The following is a 17,236-nucleotide window of genomic DNA, read 5'->3' on the forward strand; positions in this document are numbered from 1 at the left end:
TGTTTTCACTTAGGAAGAGTTTGGAAATCAATGTTTGGTGGAATAATACTGATATTCAATCACAGCTTACATGCGTCTTGGCTCTCCACCAGTCTTTCACATGTTGTTGGGTGCCTTTATGCCACTCCTGGCGCAAAGATTCAAGCAGCTCGGCTTTGTTTGATGGCGTGTGACCATCCATCTTCCTCTTGATCACATTCCAGAGGTTTTCAATGGGGTTCAGGTCTGGAGATTGGCCTGGCCATGACAGGGTCTTGATCTGGTGGTCCTCCATCCACACCTTGATGATTGACCTGGCTGTGTGGCATGGAGTATTGTCCTGCTGGAAAAAAAACAACCCCTCAGAGTTGGGGAACATTGTCAGAGCAGAAGGAAGCAAGTTTTCTTCCAGGACAACCTTGTACGTGGCATGATTCATGAGTCCTTCACAAATATACATCTGCTCGATTCCAGCCTTGCAGAAGCACCCCCAGATCCTCCACCAAATTTCACAGTGGGGGTGAGACCTGTAGAGGCCTTTACAAGCCAGTGTCTCGCAACCACTGTGAAATTTTGCGGATGATCAGTGATGATTTGGGGGTGCTTCTGCAAGGCTATTGAACTTCAGTTCATGAAAAAAAAACTAGCGAAGTTACGTGTTATGAAGCTCGCCACAACAGTGGAATTTGCGGTTTGCCTTCAAGATAAAAAAGTCCCTCGTTGAAAGTGACGCAGAAGGTTACAATTAGTGGAATCGTGCCATATTTAGACTAGATAATGTTAAACAAGGTTGGATTGCGGACCAATGAAATGGGTCGACTCAGTATCCAAATACTTTTTTCCTCAGACTCCAACATCCACGTTGCGTTGTTTTTCCTATGGAAAATTGTTCAATACACATACAGTGGGGCAAAAAAAGTATTCAGTCAGCCACCAATTGTGCAAGTTCTCCCACTTAAAAAGATGAGGCCTGTAATTTTCATCATAGGTACACTTCAACTATGACAGACAAAATGAGAAAAAAAAATCCAGAAAATCACATTGTAGGATTTTTAATGAATTTATTTGCAAATTATGGTGGAAAATAAAGTATTTGGTCACCTACAAACAAGCAAGATTTCTGGCTCTCACAGCCTGTAACTTCTTCTTTAAGAGGCTCCTCTGTCCTCCACTCGTTACCTGTATTAATGGCACCTGTTTGAACTTGTTATCATGTTATCATTATCAACTTGTCATCATCATCCTGCATCACTGTCAACAAACACGTCAGTGTGTTTTTTGACACGCAAAGACCCAAACGACGTTCCACATCCCCAACACACACAGAAAAACACACAGAGCCAGAGTAAAGAAAGAAGACTATTTAATCACAGAGAGAGTGTAGTGTACACAGAGAGTGTACATATTTCCATATGAATATGAGTCTAAGAGCGTAAACAAAACCACAACGCACAAATTTTCAGTAAAAGATGAGAAGTGTGGGAGGAATGTGTGTGTTAACTCATGAATTGTAAGTATTTGAAAAATCACTCTCCACATTGGGAAGCATGAGTAAAGCTTCTCCCCTGTGTGTGTAACCTCAGTCTTTCAGGTGCCCAAACTGGGTAAATATCTTTCTACACTGGGAGCATTCGTAACATTTCTCTCATGTGTGCATTCTTTCATGTGATTTCAGTTGCCGTAAACACGTAAATTTAATTCCACACTGGGAGCAGCGGAAAGGCTTTTCCCCCGTGTGTCTTTGCTCATGATTCTTCAGGAAGCCGAATGAGGTAAAATTCTTTCCACACTGGGAGCAGTGATGTGGCTCTTCTTCTTTGTGTGTCCTCTCATGTGATTTCAGGTTACCTAACCGGTTAAAACTCTTTCCACACTGGGAACATTGGAAAGGCTTTTCGCCTGTGTGGATTCTCTCATGTATTTTCAGGCTCCCAAACTGGGTAAAACTCTTTCCACACTGGGAACATTGGTAGGGCTTCTCTCCGGTGTGTGTTCTCTCATGCTCTTTCAGTTGCCTTACCCAGCTGAAACGCTTTTCACAATATAAACAGTAGTAAGGCTTTTCCCCCGTGTGTACTCTTTGATGTTCTTTCAGGTTACTTAACCGCTTAAAAGTATTACCACATTGAAGGCATTTGTGGGGCTTATCTCCTGTGTGTATTCTCTCATGTGATTTCAGGCAACTTAACTGTGAACATCTCTTTCCACACTGGGAGCATTGGTAAGGCTTCTCTCCGGTGTGAATTCTATTATGTATTTTCAGGCTCCCTAACTGGATAAAACTCTTTCCACACTGGGAACATTGGTAGGGCTTCTCTCCAGTGTGTATTCTTTCATGCACCTTCAGTGTCCGTAACTGGGTAAAAGTCTTTCCACAGTGGGAACAGTGGTGTCGTCTTGCTGGTTCAGACGTCTCTTGCTCTGGATCTTCTGAGTCTGGTGTCTGTCCTACCAAAGACAAACCGTGTGTTTAATTTAACAGTGAGACCAGGGTCGTATTCACTCGTAACTAAAACGAAATGGTGTTCACGAATGAATACGACCCTGAATGAAACCTTCACATGATAAAAACTGTCTTCCTATTAGGTTTAATCTAAATCAGATCCTTCAATAAACCTGAGGCCAAGTTCCATAGGTGTTTTTCTGGTGCTCATTATGAAACAATGAGTCAGTCGCCAACAATCAGACAATAGAAAGGTGGAGTCAATTAGGCCTATTTCATAGGTTCTCATTGGTCAGCATTTGGCTCCTGTTCTGTCTTTCGATGTCCAAATCATTAATTAAACACAGTCCTCAATTAACACAGTCCTCAATTAACACAGTCCTCAATTAACACAGTCCTCAATTAACACAGTCCTCAATTAACACAGTCCTCGTCATATTACCAGGCATCTTTAGATCTCTTTCTAAGTTCCTGACGGAGATGTTTAACAATGGTGTTTTAGTGCGAATTGCATTTTGGCAATTTTTTTGGAAAAGGACGTCTTATGGGCTGCTTCAATACAGGAGTTGCATGTTCTGTTAATATTAATGACCATAATCCTAATCTCAATATGATTTCTGTAATGGCCACATTCATAATTAAGTACGAAACTTCATGCATTTTGGCCCTTACAGAGTAGGAGGGCAAGTCTCAAAGAAGGCTTTTCAGTCAATCATATTTCATGGCTTTTTGAAAGAGCTCACAGAGCTTGTTTCTCCACTCACAGCTGTCCCCCAGTGTTAGTTATAACATGGATAGGCATTTTCGAAGGCAAGGCTTGGCTGAACACAAACCAAAAACATTTAAGATTGTGATTTTCATTATTACTTCAGAGAGGAAAACAACCGTTATGGATGTTACAAATGGACAGACATTCCGATCTTAAATATTTCTTGATTCAAATCTATCATAACACATTTGCTTACATTTGGCATATTTTTAAGTAGATGGGCAAAACAAGTGACCTAAGAGACTGAACGTCGTTGTCAGTGCCAGGCGGGCCTGATCCAGTGTCTCAGAAACGGCCTCCTGGGCTTTTCACGCCTGACAGTGTCTAGGGTTGGAGGCAAAGGAGGATCTGACCCAGTACTAGATGGGTGTACCTAATAAATTGGCCGGTGAGTGTCTTAATTGTTCATGTGTTCTCTAAATAAGTTTTGTCGTACAATTAAAAAGGTCAAATACACTGCATTTCAAACAGTCAACAATAATCTAATGAATTCAGGGCTTGTGAAATTATACCTAGGATAAATATATGCCTTCCACAACCATAAGTTTAAATAGTTTAACCTGCGTTTATGCAATAAACTCAATTATAGAAAAATAAATGCTACAGGAATATTTCAGAGATAGTTGATAAACACCCTTCATCTTTTTAAAACAAATAGTACTGACATATGAGACATTTTTTTCAGCATATATACATATACAAATAAATAAATCTACATATATATGAGCGAGAAGAAAGAGAGAAGAAAGAAAGAGAGAAGAAAGAAAGAGAAGAAAGAAAGAGAAGAAAGAAAGAAAGAGAGAGAGAAGAAAGAGAGAAGAAAGAAAGAGAGAGAGAAGAAAGAGAGAAGAAAGAAAGAGAAAGAGAGAAACCTTGATGAAAGTGCTCTTTACAGATACATTTTTAATATGATCCGATGTATGCTGCAGGTCTTACAAAAATGTTTCCTCTCCGTCACCCCCTCCTCCCTCTCTTTACAAGACTATAGAACACACAAACAAAACTCAAGACACTTCAATGTGGCCTGTACTGCTTCATTAACATCTTCTTAGCTCATACTGGAGGAAAGCGGTGAGTGGAAAAAACAAGCTCTCTAAGCCCTTTCTAAAAGCCATGAACTATGATTGGCTGAACATATTTTTTTTTTAGACTTGGCCCCCTACAAGGTAATGGTCAAAATTCAGGCAATTTCCTCCCTAAACGTTTCAAATAAAGCCTGAAATCCTAAATATAAACGTTAAAAGGGCTGATTTGGGATTTTGCCACTGAGCTACTTCCCCAGAGTCAGATGAACTTGTGGATAACAGATGAACTTGTGGAAACCATTTGTATGTCTCTGTGTCCTGTATGAACGAAGTTAGAGGTAGTTTTGCAAGCCAATTGCTAACTAGCGTTAGCACAATGGCTGGAAGTCTACAGGTATCTGCTAGCATATACCCATAGACTTCCAGTCATTTTTGTTAACGCTCGTTAGCAATCTCGCAAAAAGCTTGTCCATTTCATGTAACATCCATAAAAGCTACTATTTGTTTTGTTTTTCTCCAACATGCCAATATTTAGAATTCAGATTTCCTGGGTATACACTCAAGGGTACTACAGACAAACACATCAAACATTTAATTTATATTTTGTATTTCAATTCTGTGAGACATTAAAGTTGTGATTTTGCGTGCAAATGTAATGTCCATAACGCTGGAATCGCCCATAACTTCAGGAGAATGACCCTTTAAAATCACATCAGTTCAACAGAAATACATATTCAGGGACATCGGTTCAACAGAAAGAGATATTCAGGGATATCGATTCAACAACTGCAGAAAAGTGCCCCCTTTTTTAAAAGACAGTACTCACTGGTGTTAATCAGATCTCCATTCTGCTCTTCTTCCTCCTCCAATGTGACAGTGATCTCCCCCTCCTCCTTCACTCCAGAAACGTCTTCCTCCTCTTTCACTGTACAAACTGCACCCTCTTGTTTAACTTCCCCCTCCTCTTTCACTGAAACGTCTTCCTCTTTCACGTTAACAGCCTCATCCTCTACTTCTTGCTTAACAGTGACAGCCTCCTCTCCCTTCTCCTCTTTCACAATAGCGTTACTCTCCGTCCTGCAGTCATCCTCTTCAGCAGAGGGGTGGTAGCTTTTTGAACTCATGGTCGGGGATGTTAGCCAGTTAGCATTAGCCTAGTGCTACTGCTACCTTAACCAGACAGCAAGCTGACGTACATATGATATTAAAAGGGGTAACTAGTAGATACGACAGAAATGTGTTTAAAACAGAGTGGCGAATAAACACCGAAAGCGTATAAAGAGCTCAAATGTTCCTGCAACCGAGGTCGCAGTTGTGGTTGAACAAACTTCCCGTCCATTAGATTATACGTCACACAGGCAGCATTGCCTGAAAGACGCCATTAGCCATCTACTGACGAGAGTGGGTAACGCAGTTTAGGAAATGAATATGTATTTGATTTATTTTCATTTATTTCGTAAAAGAATCATGCTAAATGAAAACGTACAAACAGAAGCATGTGTTTATCGGTGCTGGTCTTGAGTGACGGCTCCCGAGTGGTACAGCGATCTAAGGCACTCATTCTAGACCAGCACCGAATAACATGATTATTTTACGAAATAAATGAAAATAAATTAAAAACTATGCCAAACAGAAGGGACAACCAGTGTTTTTGTCTCTAAACCGGACATGATCGGGAGTCTATAACTAAATTGGACCGTGTCTTATAATTTTCCAGACTACAGGGCATTCGGAAAAAGTATTCAGACCCCTTCACTTTTTCCACATTTTGTAACAAGGTCTATACAGCCGTATTCAAAAATGGATCAAATATTTCTTTCCCCTCATCAATCTACACACAAAAACCCATAATGACATACTGCAATACCCCATAATGACATCACAATACCCCATAATGACATCACAATAACCCATAATGACATCACATAACAATACATCATGTATAATGAACAGACTAGGTCTATACTGCTCCTACATGGTGTAACAATACATCATGTATATAATGACAGACTAGGTCTATAAAACAGGTTTTTAGAAATGTTTGATGACAGATTTGCACACTCTTGGCATTCTCTCAACCAGCTTCATATCATGTACCTAAACCGTACGCTAAACCAAGTTCATATCCTGTAATCATTCCTACACCTAAACCGGGTTTATATCCTGTACCCAACCCTACCCCATAATGACAAACCAGGTTCATATCTTGTACCCAACCCTTCCCCTAAACCAGGTTCATATCCTGTATCTAACCCCTAAACCAGGTTAATATCCTTTATCCAACCTATCCAACCCCCTAAACCAGGTTCATATCCTGTACCCAACCCTACCCCAGGTTCATATCCTGTATCCAACCCCTAAACCATGTTCATATCCTGTATCCAACCCCTAAACCAGGTTCATATCCTGTATCCAACCCCTAGACCAGGTTCATATCCTGTATCCAACCCCCTACCCCAGGTTCATATCCTGTATCCAACCCCTAAACCAGGTTCACATCCTGTACCCAACCCTACCCCTAAACCAGGTTAATATCCTGTATCCAACCCTAAACCAGGCCCCATAAACCAGGTTAATATCCTGTATCCAACCCTACCCCCTAAACCAGGTTCATATCCTGTACCCAATCCCAAAACCCAGGTTAATATCCTGTATCCAACCCCTAAACCAGGTTCATATCCTGTATCCAACCCCTAAACCAGGGTAGCCTAGTGGTTAGAGTGTTGGTATCCAACCCCTAAACCAGGTTCATATCTGTATCCAAGGTTGCAAGTTCAAATCCCCGAGCTGACAAGGTACAAATCTGTCGTTCTGCCCCTGAACAGGCAGTTAACCCACTGTTCCTATCCGTCATTGAAAATAAGAATTTGTTCTTAACTGACTTGCCTAGTAAAATAAAGGTTCATAAAAAAAATTAAAAAATCCAGCCATACCCCTAAACCATGTTCATATCCTGTACCCAATCCTCCCCTAAACCAGGTTAATATCCTGTATCCAACCCCTCCCCTAAACCAGGTTCCTATCCTGTATCCAATCCTAAACCAGGTTCATATCCTGTACCCAACCCCTAAACCAGGTTCCTATCCTGTATCCAATCCTAAACCAGGTTCATATCCTGTACCCAACCCCTAAACCAGGTTCATAGACAACAAGAAACCATGAACTACAATGCCCCTCACCCTTGTCCAACCACAAACATGATCTGGAAACCCGGAAGATGGAACAAAGCCCTGAGCTGTCCCAAAGTTCATTGTCTCTCAGGAAAATGGATTATTAAAAAATAAACACAAAGACTGCATGGGGGCTTTAAAGCCACATGCTTTAAGATACATATGTAAACAGTAGATCACCTTTAACAACGTACAGCTTTACCTAGCAGGGTCTTGTAGATGACCTGGAGCCCGTGGGCTTAACAACAAATAACACTCAATTAACAACATATAGCAACTCGATTTAAAAAAACACAAAAAACAGAACCAGAGTAAAAAAAAAAGACTTTAATCACAGCGTGTGTGTACATAATCTACATAAAAACTGACACACTCCATATTCAATTCATGTTTTGGGATTAAAAAAAAAAAAAACCTACTCAAAATACATGTGTTTCTCCAATTTGATTTCATATGGAAATAAGAGCATAAACAAAATGAAAAAACACCAATTTTCAGTAAAAGATGAGAACAAGTGTGGGAGCAATGTGTCTGTTATGTCATGAATTGTAATTGTGTGTGAAATATCGCTCCCCACACTGGGAGCATAGGCAAGGCTTCTCCGCTGAGAGGGTAACCTCGGTCTTTCAGGTGCCTAAACTGGGTAAATATCTTTCTACACTTGAGAGCATTCATAACATTTCTCTCTCGTGTGGATTCTTTCATGTGATTTCAGTTGCCTTAACCAGGTAAATGTCATTCCACACTGGGAGCAGCGGAAAGGCTTTGCTCATGACTCTTCAGGATGCCTGATGAGGTTAAACTATTTCCACACAGATCAGTGATGTGGCATCTCTCCTGTGTGTCCACTCATGTGATTTCAGGTTACTTAAGCGGTTAAAACGCCTTCCACACTGGGAGCATTGGTAGGGCTTCTCTCCGGTGTGTGTTCTCTCATGCTCTTTTTGTTGCCTTAACGTGCTGAAACTCTTTTCACATTGGAAACAGTGGTAAGGCTTTTCCCCTGTGTGCACTCTTTCATGTTCCTTCAGGTTACTTAGCCGCTTAAAAGTATTACCACATAGAGGGCATTTGTGAGGCTTATCTCCGGTGTGTATTATCTCATGTGATTTCAGGCAACTTAACCGTTTACATCTCTTTCCACACTGGGAGCATTGGTAAGGCTTTTCTCCTGTGTGTATTCTATTATGTATTTTCAGGCTCCCTAGCTGGGTAAAACTCTTTCCACACTGGGAACATTGGTAGGGCTTCTCTCCGGTGTGTGTTCTCTCATGCGCTTTCAGTTGCCTTGACCAGCTAAAACGCTCTTCACAATGGATACAGTGGTAAGGCTTTTCTCCTGTGTGTACTCTTTTATGGTCCTTCAGGTTACTTAACCGCTTAAAAGTATTACCACATTGAGGGCATTTGTGAGGCTTATCTCCTGTGTGTATTATCTCATGTGATTTCAGGCAACTTAACTGTGAAAATCTCTTTCCACACTTGGAGCATTGGTAAGGCTTCTCTCCTGTGTGTATTCTATTATGTATTTTCAGGCTCTCTAACAGGGCAAAACTCTTTCCACATTGGGAACATTGGTAGGGCCTCTCTCCAGTGTGTATTCTTCCATGCACCTTCAGTGTCCGTAATTGGGTAAAACTTTTTCCACACTGGGAGCAGTGGTGTCGTCTTGCTGGTTCAGACGTCTCTGGTTCCTCTGAGTCTGGTCTCTCTCCTGGCAAAGACAGAGTGTTTATTTTAACAGAGAGATCGAGGTTGTATTCACTAGAAACTAAACACAAGCAAACAGGCCGAAATGGGGAGGGACGACTAGCGGAACTTGTCCAATAAGAAATGCTTGTTTCTGCTTTCCATTGCAAAACATTTTGCTACGGTGTGCAAAAATGAATTCGGCCCTGAATGAAACCGCCACATGATAAAACTGCATTCCTGTGAGGTTGAATATCAGATCCCTCAATAACCTGAGGCCAAGTTAATCACTAGGACAAAGACAAGCAGTACAACAGCTGGAAACAAAGTGTCATCTAGAAAAGTTAGCCCCCTCCCTCCCCCCACACTCTTTGTAGCTTTAAATGAGGACTGAACGCAGCAATTCCACATGTGTTTTCTGGTGCTCATTATGAAAAATGTGATTTGGGTCTTGGGGATGTGGTTGGGGGTGTGGTTTCAATGTGGGAGTGTTATGCTGAAAATCATACCCTGGCAGTTACTGTTGCTCCAAATTCACCATAGCAACAAGATCGCCACTACCACTCCCTTAAACAGTGAATTTAGCTAGCTAGCAAGGCACTGATAAACAGTGAATTTAGCTAGCTAGCAAGGCACTGATAAAAGGCAAGATACTGATAAACAGTGAATTTAGCTAGCTAGCAAGGCACTGATAAACAGCGTTTAGCAGCTAACAAGGCACTTTGATTAAACAGTGAATTTTGACAAGCACTGATAAACAGTGAATTTAGCTAGCTAGCAAGGCACTGATACTTAAGTATGCACTGATAAACAGTGTGTACAGCTTGTGCTTTATTAACAGTAGTTTGACAGCTTGCTGGTGATGTTATAAACGTGTTCTCAGAAATCGGTCAAATCGATACTTACTGATCACTGCACTGACTAGTTTTCCATGCACATTTTTTAACATGAGAAATAATGCACCAAACACCTTAGCTGGATGTAAAATTACGTGACGAAGACCTTAGCAAAAACGTTTACAAATTAATGACAGATTTCTTGATCTAGCTTAGATTCATTCTGACAAGCCTATTTTAACAGTGCCTTGCTAGCTAGCTAAATTCCCTGTTTATCAGTGCCTTGCTAGCTAGCTAAATTCACTGTTTATCAGTGCCTTGCTAGCTAGCTAAATTCACTGTTTATCAGTGCCTTGCTAGCTAGCTAAATTCACTGTTTATCAGTGCCTTGCTAGCTAGCTAAATTCACTGTTTATCAGTGCCTTGCTAGCAGCTAAATTCCAATGTTTATTTGTAAATGAAGCTAGAAAATAGGTAGACATATTGAGCAGCCATGATACCATCAGCTTATCAAGTCACTGGCTTCAGACACATTTAGTTATTTACAACTTTCTCACTATATCTACTACCAGAGTGAGAGACTGTCTGGCAGTGTTTCATTGTGAACAATTTTACAAAACAGGCAGCCAGACACAAAATTCCATGAATGGGTTTAGAATTTTGGAATGTTGACAAGTGGCAGTTGGGATTCAAGTACGCATCATCTCAATACTTGTTTTGCTCAAAAGAGTCGCAGACTCGAGGTAATAAATATAATTGCCGCCAGCCAAATTTAACATTATACATGTATTTACCAACAAACAGGAATGGGTTTAGATTTTAAACATAATTAATAAAAAGCATTATTTTGCTAATGGAAATACCAGTCAATGTTAATGCATTCAACCTGTCAGTCTATAGGTAAATTTGCATCATTTAGCGGAATGAAATTGCAGTAATAAAATGCCAAATTGAACATTATACATGTATAGATTCTTAAACGGAATATCATTCAGACAAAGCATTATTTTGAATGGAAATCACCAGACAAGAGCCTTGAATGCATATCACCTGTCAGACAGAGAGCATACAGAGCATCATTGAGCGGAATGAAACCTGTCAGACAGAGAGCATACAGAGCCTATGAACGGAATATCACCTGTCAGACAGAGAGCCTATGAACGGAATATCACCTGTCAGACAGAGAGCATACAGAGCCTATGAACGGAATATCACCTGTCAGACAGAGAGCCTGCTTCTGCTCTTTAACCAGCTTGTTGCTGCTGGAGTGAACCATCTGCTTTAATAAGCCCAGACACTGCAACAATTCTAAATGCAATCACATAAAATAATAATAATAATAATTATAATAATAATTTAAAAGATCTACAATTTGTATTTCTCAACTGGTAATTGAAGCACACCTTCCATTCGCCATTTAAGTGCATAGTCAAGGGTAGGCAGACTTGCAATGTGAGCTGGAGGCAGTATGCATTTTGAAAACACATACCTAATTGTCACGTTGTCTGGCATCACATTTTCCTAACTGAAACAATGCCACGTTCACAACTATCCTTAATGTATATATATTGGAATTCAGGGTTCATTTTAAAAGTTTAAGTCAGAAATTGAATGTATTTTGGCCATTACAGAGTAGGAGGGAAAGTCTCAAAAAAGGCTTTTCAGTCAATCATATTTCATGTCTATTTGAAAGAGCTCTTGGAGCTTGTTTCTCCACTCACAGCTGTCCCCCAGTGTTAGTTATAACATGGATAGCCATTTCGAAGGATAGGCTTGGCTGAACACAAAAACTATACATTTTTTAAGATTGGGATTTCCATTATTAATTCAGAGAGGAAAACAAGCGTTATGGATGGTACACCCTTCGCTATGGACGGTACACCTGTCATGACGTTGCCCTTTTTGGGTACAGCGAGCACCATCCCCCCTCTCTCTATACTCCCTACACCAGGCTCTGTTAGGCAGGTCATAAAATCCTGGAGGAGATTCCTCCTCATGGCCAGAGTATAAGAGAGAGTGAGTTTTCATAGAGAGAACCAAGGACTTTCTTCCACCTCACAGAACTCGAGAACTGAAGAATATTCCTGTACTGGAGATTGTATAAAGGGTCGGTGAGGTAGCCAGCTACGAACTGGTCCGTTTGGTACAATTTTGTGCAACTCATGAGAGACAATACAGCCACATTACCATAACCCTGTTTAAACAACAGTCTCAGTTGTGAAGCTTGCATCTAATTGTGGTATATAAAAATCAATGAGTAAAGATGAAACTATTTGTGAAATGATATGATGCTATGTAATCATGTTGATGTGAGAGAATTGTATTTCTGTTTAAAGTTTCACTAAGTCATTGGCACGCCCCAGGAGCACAGACATGACCTGGTGTCATGGGACCAGCCCTTTTCTATGTTCCGAATAAAAACCCACCTCGATGGCTTTCAGAAGTACCTCATCACATAGGGCTAAGGCTTCAGACCAGTACCTCATCACAGAGGGCTAAGGTTTCAGACAATAACCTCATCACAGAGGGCTAAGGTTTCAGACAAGGAACCTCATCACAGAAGGCTTCAGACCAGCACCTCATCACAGAGGGCTAAGGTTTTGAGTAGAGACCATGCATTTCTCTAGCTGAATTCTTAACCACGTGGTTAAACTCTTAGACTATCTAACCAACAGAATAAGAACAAAATCTTTGATACTAATTACTGGTCTGCAGCTAGGAATTCAGTATCATTGAACGCAAAGACCGACAACCGCCGAAACATCTATTCTATAACGACATTGAATGAATGTTACTCTGAACTATCCATTCTAACCACGGCAGAGAGAGAGCGAGAGAGAGGGCGGACAAACTCTCCAACAGAAACAAACTTTCCATCAGAGATCTTGACGACACACTGAGCGTAAATATATATATGGATTGCAATTATTCCCGAATGGTTGAGCGTTCATGTGCAAAGGATTATTTCAATTGCTAATAATGATCGACCCCCATTTCCCTTTTGTCCACCAAGCCGTGATACCAGTTCCGCTATCATTTCCTTGTTTTATTTTTTTTTAAATTTTCCTTTATTTAACCAGGCAAGTCAGTTAAGAACAAATTCTTATTTTCGGGTTAACTGAGGGGCAGAATGACCTTACTGGTCTGCCCCTTCTAACCATATCTACTGTTTGTTTATATGTGATTTATTTAGTTAGTAAATAAATGATCTAATACAATTGATGTATGGATGACTCATAGTGAAGACTGGGTTCATGCAGATAACCAACAATTTATGATGTTCAGAATGAGACTAACGTGAGGTAAAGAATAATTCATTAATAAGAAGACTAATTGATCAGATATTAAAATATCTGAAAGTTATATTAAGAAAATTATAACTTTCTAATCTGAATATTTTCCTTGGTGCCCCAACTTCCTAGTTAATTACAGTTACATGATTAAGTAGTTTAATCATGTAATAATAATAATTACAGAGAATTTTTATAAAGATTAATCTTCAGTTTAATGATTCCAAAGACACAACACGCCCTCCCGCTGTGGACGCTACGCCCTCCCGCTGTGGACGCCACGCCCTCCCGCTGTGGACGCCACGCCCTCCCGCTGTGGACGCTACGCCCTACCGCCCTTCGTTATGGACGGTACACCCTCCGTTACAGATGTTACACGTTATAGATGTTACACCCTTCGTTATGGACGTTACAGACAGACGGACATTCAGATCTTAAATATTTCTTGATTAAAATCTATCATAAACACATTTGTTTACATTTGGAATGTTCAGTCGTAGTACCTTAGGTTTGCATAATTATAGGTAGGTCTCGGCTATATGGCCTAAAAATCACATTAAAAAAAACATTTGACTTATGGGTGTTTTATTATATCCCAAACTGGCCAGTTTATTAGGTACACCACCGTGTTCACAAAAATCGCTCCTACAGACAGTGTGGCCGTGGCTTGCTATATAAAGCAGGCAGACAGGCATCGATGAATTCAGTTATTGTTCGATTGAAGGTCAGGATGGGAAAACAAGTGACCGAAGAGACTCTGAGCGTCGTATGGTCGTCAGTACCAGGCGGGCCGGATCCAGTGTCTCAGAAACAGCCTCCTGGGTTTCTCACGCATGACAGTATCTAGGGTTTACAATAGAATGGTGTGACAATCAAAAACAGAATCCAGTCAGCGGCAGTCCTTTGTGGGCGAAAAGAGCTCGTTGATGAGGTCAAAGGGCTGCGGGTAGCCTAGTGGTTAGAGCATTGGACTAGTAACCCAGGTGTAAGGGGGTGGCAGGTAGCCTAGTGGTTAGAGCGTTGGACTAGTAACCCTGGTGTAAGGGGGTGGCAGGTAGCCTAGTGGTTAGAGCGTTGGACGAGTAACCCTGGTGTAAGGGGTGGCAGGTAGCCTAGTGGTTAGAGCATTGGACTAGTAACCCTGGTGTAAGGGGGTGGCAGGTAGCCTAGTGGTTAGAGCATTGGACTAGTAACCCTGGTGTAAGGGGGTGGCAGGTAGCCTAGTGGTTAGAGCGTTGGACTAGTAACCCTGGTGTAAAGGGGGTGGCAGGTAGCCTAGTGGTTAGAGCGTTGGACTAGTAACCCTGGTGTAAGGGGGTGGCAGGTAGCCTAGTGGTTAGAGCATTGGACTAGTAACCCTGGTGTAAGGGGGTGGCAGGTAGCCTAGTGGTTAGAGCGTTGGACCAGTAACCCTGGTGTAAGTGGGCGGCAGGAGAATGGCAAGGAGAATGGCAAGAATCCTGGTGACAAAGAACGGCATCTCAGAATGCTTGTCATGGTATAGCAGCAGACAACCACACTGGGTTCTATTCCTATCAGCTAAAAACAGGAAGACCTGGCTAGCAAACACCCACAGACTTCCTGCAGGTTAGCAACTTCCTTCAAACTAGCGCAGAGACATACAAATTAACCCTGGTTCATCCGACTCTGGGAACGTAGATGGGGGCGTCATTACCAAAATCCCAAAGGATAATTTAAGGATAATAATTTATGTGGTTTCATTTGGAAATTAACTTAATTTGTGCACCAGTGCCCTTCCCACATAGGGGACCACAGACTTTTGCTAATATGTTGATTCCCCCAAAAAGCTTGTCGATTTCATGTAACACAAGGCTTCTATTTGTTTTATGTCTCCAACATGCCAATATTTAGAATTCCGATTTCCTGGGTATTTTTTTTAGGGGGTTTTTTTTAACCTTTATTTAACTAGGCAAGTCAGTTAAGAACAAACCTTATTTTCAATGACGGCTTAGGAACAGTGAGCCCAAGTGGGTAGAGCATTGGACAAACACACCAAACATTGAATTTATATTTGGTCTGTGCTTTCTGTGAGATTAAAGTTGTGATTTTTTTTTGCGTGCAAATGTAATGTCCATAAGCTGGAATCGTAACCCATAACTTCAGTAGAAAGTAGCCTAGTGGTTCAAGCGTTGGACATCAGTTCAACAGAAAGAGATATTCAGGGGGTTCAACAGAAAGAGATATTCAGGGACATGGTTCAGCAGAAAGAGATATTCAGGGACATCGGTTCAGCAGAAAGAGATATTCAGGGACATTGGTTCAGCAGAAAGAGATATTCAGGGACATGGTTCAGCAGAAAGAGATATTCAGGGACATAGTGGTTCAACAGAAAGAGATATTCAGGGACATGGTTCAACAGAAAGAGATATTCAGGGACATCGGTTCAACAGAAAGAGATATTCAGGGACATGGTTCAACAGAAAGAGATATTCAGGGACATCGGTTCAGCAGAAAGAGATATTCAGGGACATCGGTTCAACAGAAAGAGATATTCAGGGACATCGGTTCAACGGAAAGAGATATTCAGGGACATCGGTTCAGCAGAAAGAGATATATTCAGGGACATCGGTTCAACAGAAAGAGATAACCCCAGAAAGGTTCAGGGACATCGGTTGGAGCAGAAAGAGATATTCAGGGACATCGGTTCAACAACTGCAGAGTTTGTGCTTTTTAAAGACAGTAACTCACTGGTGTTAATCAGATCTCCATTCTGCCTTCTTCCTCCTCCAATGTGACAGTGATCCCCCTCCTCCGTCATTCCAAAAACGTCTTCCTCTTCAGAAAGAGATATTTTCATTGTGACAGTAGTTAACTCCTTGGTGTAAAAACGGCAGGTAGCTTGTTTATCTTCCCCTCCTCCTTCACTGTAACAGCCTCATCCTCTACTTCTTGTTTAACTGTGACAGCCTCCTCTTCCTTCTCCTCTTTCACAATAGCGTTTCTCTCCGTCCAGCTGTCATCCTCTTCAGCGGAGGTGTGGTAGCTTTTTGAAGTCATTGTCGGGGATGTTAGCTAGTTAGCATTAGCGACTAACCTATAGCTACTGCTACCTTAACCAGACAGCTAGCTGAATAACACCAACGTAAATGTGATATTAAAAGGGGTAACTAGTATATACGACAGACGTGTGTTTAAAACAGTGGCTAATAATCACCGAAAGCGTACAAAGAGCTGAAATGTTCCGTTATGGAGGTCGCAGTCCTGGTTGTTGAAGAAACTTGGTCCATTAGATTATACGTCACACAGGCAGCATTGCCTGGAATACGTCATTCGCCATCTGCTGACCAGAGTGGGTAACGCAGTTTAGGAAATGAATATGTATTTGATTTAGGAAAATACGATACATTTTATTTTCAGACAAAAGGTTTATTTGTCATTTATTTCATTAAAGAGTTAAATGTTAAAGTACAAACAGAAGCATGTGTTAATTGGTGCATATATTGAATGAGGGCTCCCGAGTGGCGCAAAGGTTAATGCACTGCAGCTCAGTGCTAGAGGCGTCATCTAGTTCCTGGTTTGATCTCGGGCTGTATCACAACCGGCCATGATCAGGAGTCCCATAGGGCGGCGCATAATTGGCCCAGGTCAGGGTAGGGTTTGGCTGCGGTTCGGCTGTCATTGTAAAACAAGAATTTGTTCTTAACGGACTTGCATAGCTAAAATTAGTCAAACAAACAGACAACCACAATAAGCAGTGATATCTATCCTATCCCACATCATGTAGATATATATCATGAACAGACCGGTCTATAATGCTCCTACATGGTTAACAATACATCATGTATATAATGAACGCAGATGACATATTTATTTAATAGGCAAGTCAGTTAATCTTATTTTCAATGACGGCCTTGGAACAGTGGGTTAACTGCCTGTTCAGGGGCAGAACAACAGATTTTGTACCTTGTCAGCTCGGGATTTGAACTTGCAACCTTTCAGTTACTAGTCCAATGCTCTAACCACTACGCTACACTGCAGCTACACTTTATAATGAACAGGCTTGGGCTATACTGC

General features: G+C 41.2%; 2 protein-coding genes across 2 annotated transcripts; both read right to left on the bottom strand.

Moving 5' to 3' along the window:
- Positions 1 to 1,026: 1,026 nt before the first annotated feature.
- Positions 1,027 to 5,515, bottom strand: LOC135532642 (zinc finger protein 239-like). Its single transcript, XM_064960113.1, has 2 exons — positions 5,043 to 5,515; positions 1,027 to 2,427 (listed from the first exon to the last, which is right to left on the bottom strand). The coding sequence occupies exons 1-2, from the start codon at positions 5,338 to 5,340 to the stop codon at positions 1,625 to 1,627; spliced, it is 1,101 nt and encodes a 366-aa protein (XP_064816185.1). The 5' UTR covers positions 5,341 to 5,515; the 3' UTR covers positions 1,027 to 1,624.
- Positions 5,516 to 7,693: 2,178 nt separating this feature from the next.
- Positions 7,694 to 16,219, bottom strand: LOC135525842 (zinc finger protein 239-like). The gene is made up of 3 exons (XM_064953773.1): positions 16,088 to 16,219; positions 15,911 to 15,995; positions 7,694 to 9,100 (listed from the first exon to the last, which is right to left on the bottom strand). The coding sequence occupies exons 1-3, from the start codon at positions 16,217 to 16,219 to the stop codon at positions 8,184 to 8,186; spliced, it is 1,134 nt and encodes a 377-aa protein (XP_064809845.1). The 3' UTR covers positions 7,694 to 8,183.
- Between the last annotated feature and the right edge of the window lie 1,017 nt (positions 16,220 to 17,236).

This window comes from Oncorhynchus masou, chromosome 5 (assembly GCF_036934945.1).
Source record: "Oncorhynchus masou masou isolate Uvic2021 chromosome 5, UVic_Omas_1.1, whole genome shotgun sequence".
Classification (NCBI taxonomy): Eukaryota; Metazoa; Chordata; class Actinopteri; order Salmoniformes; family Salmonidae; genus Oncorhynchus; species Oncorhynchus masou.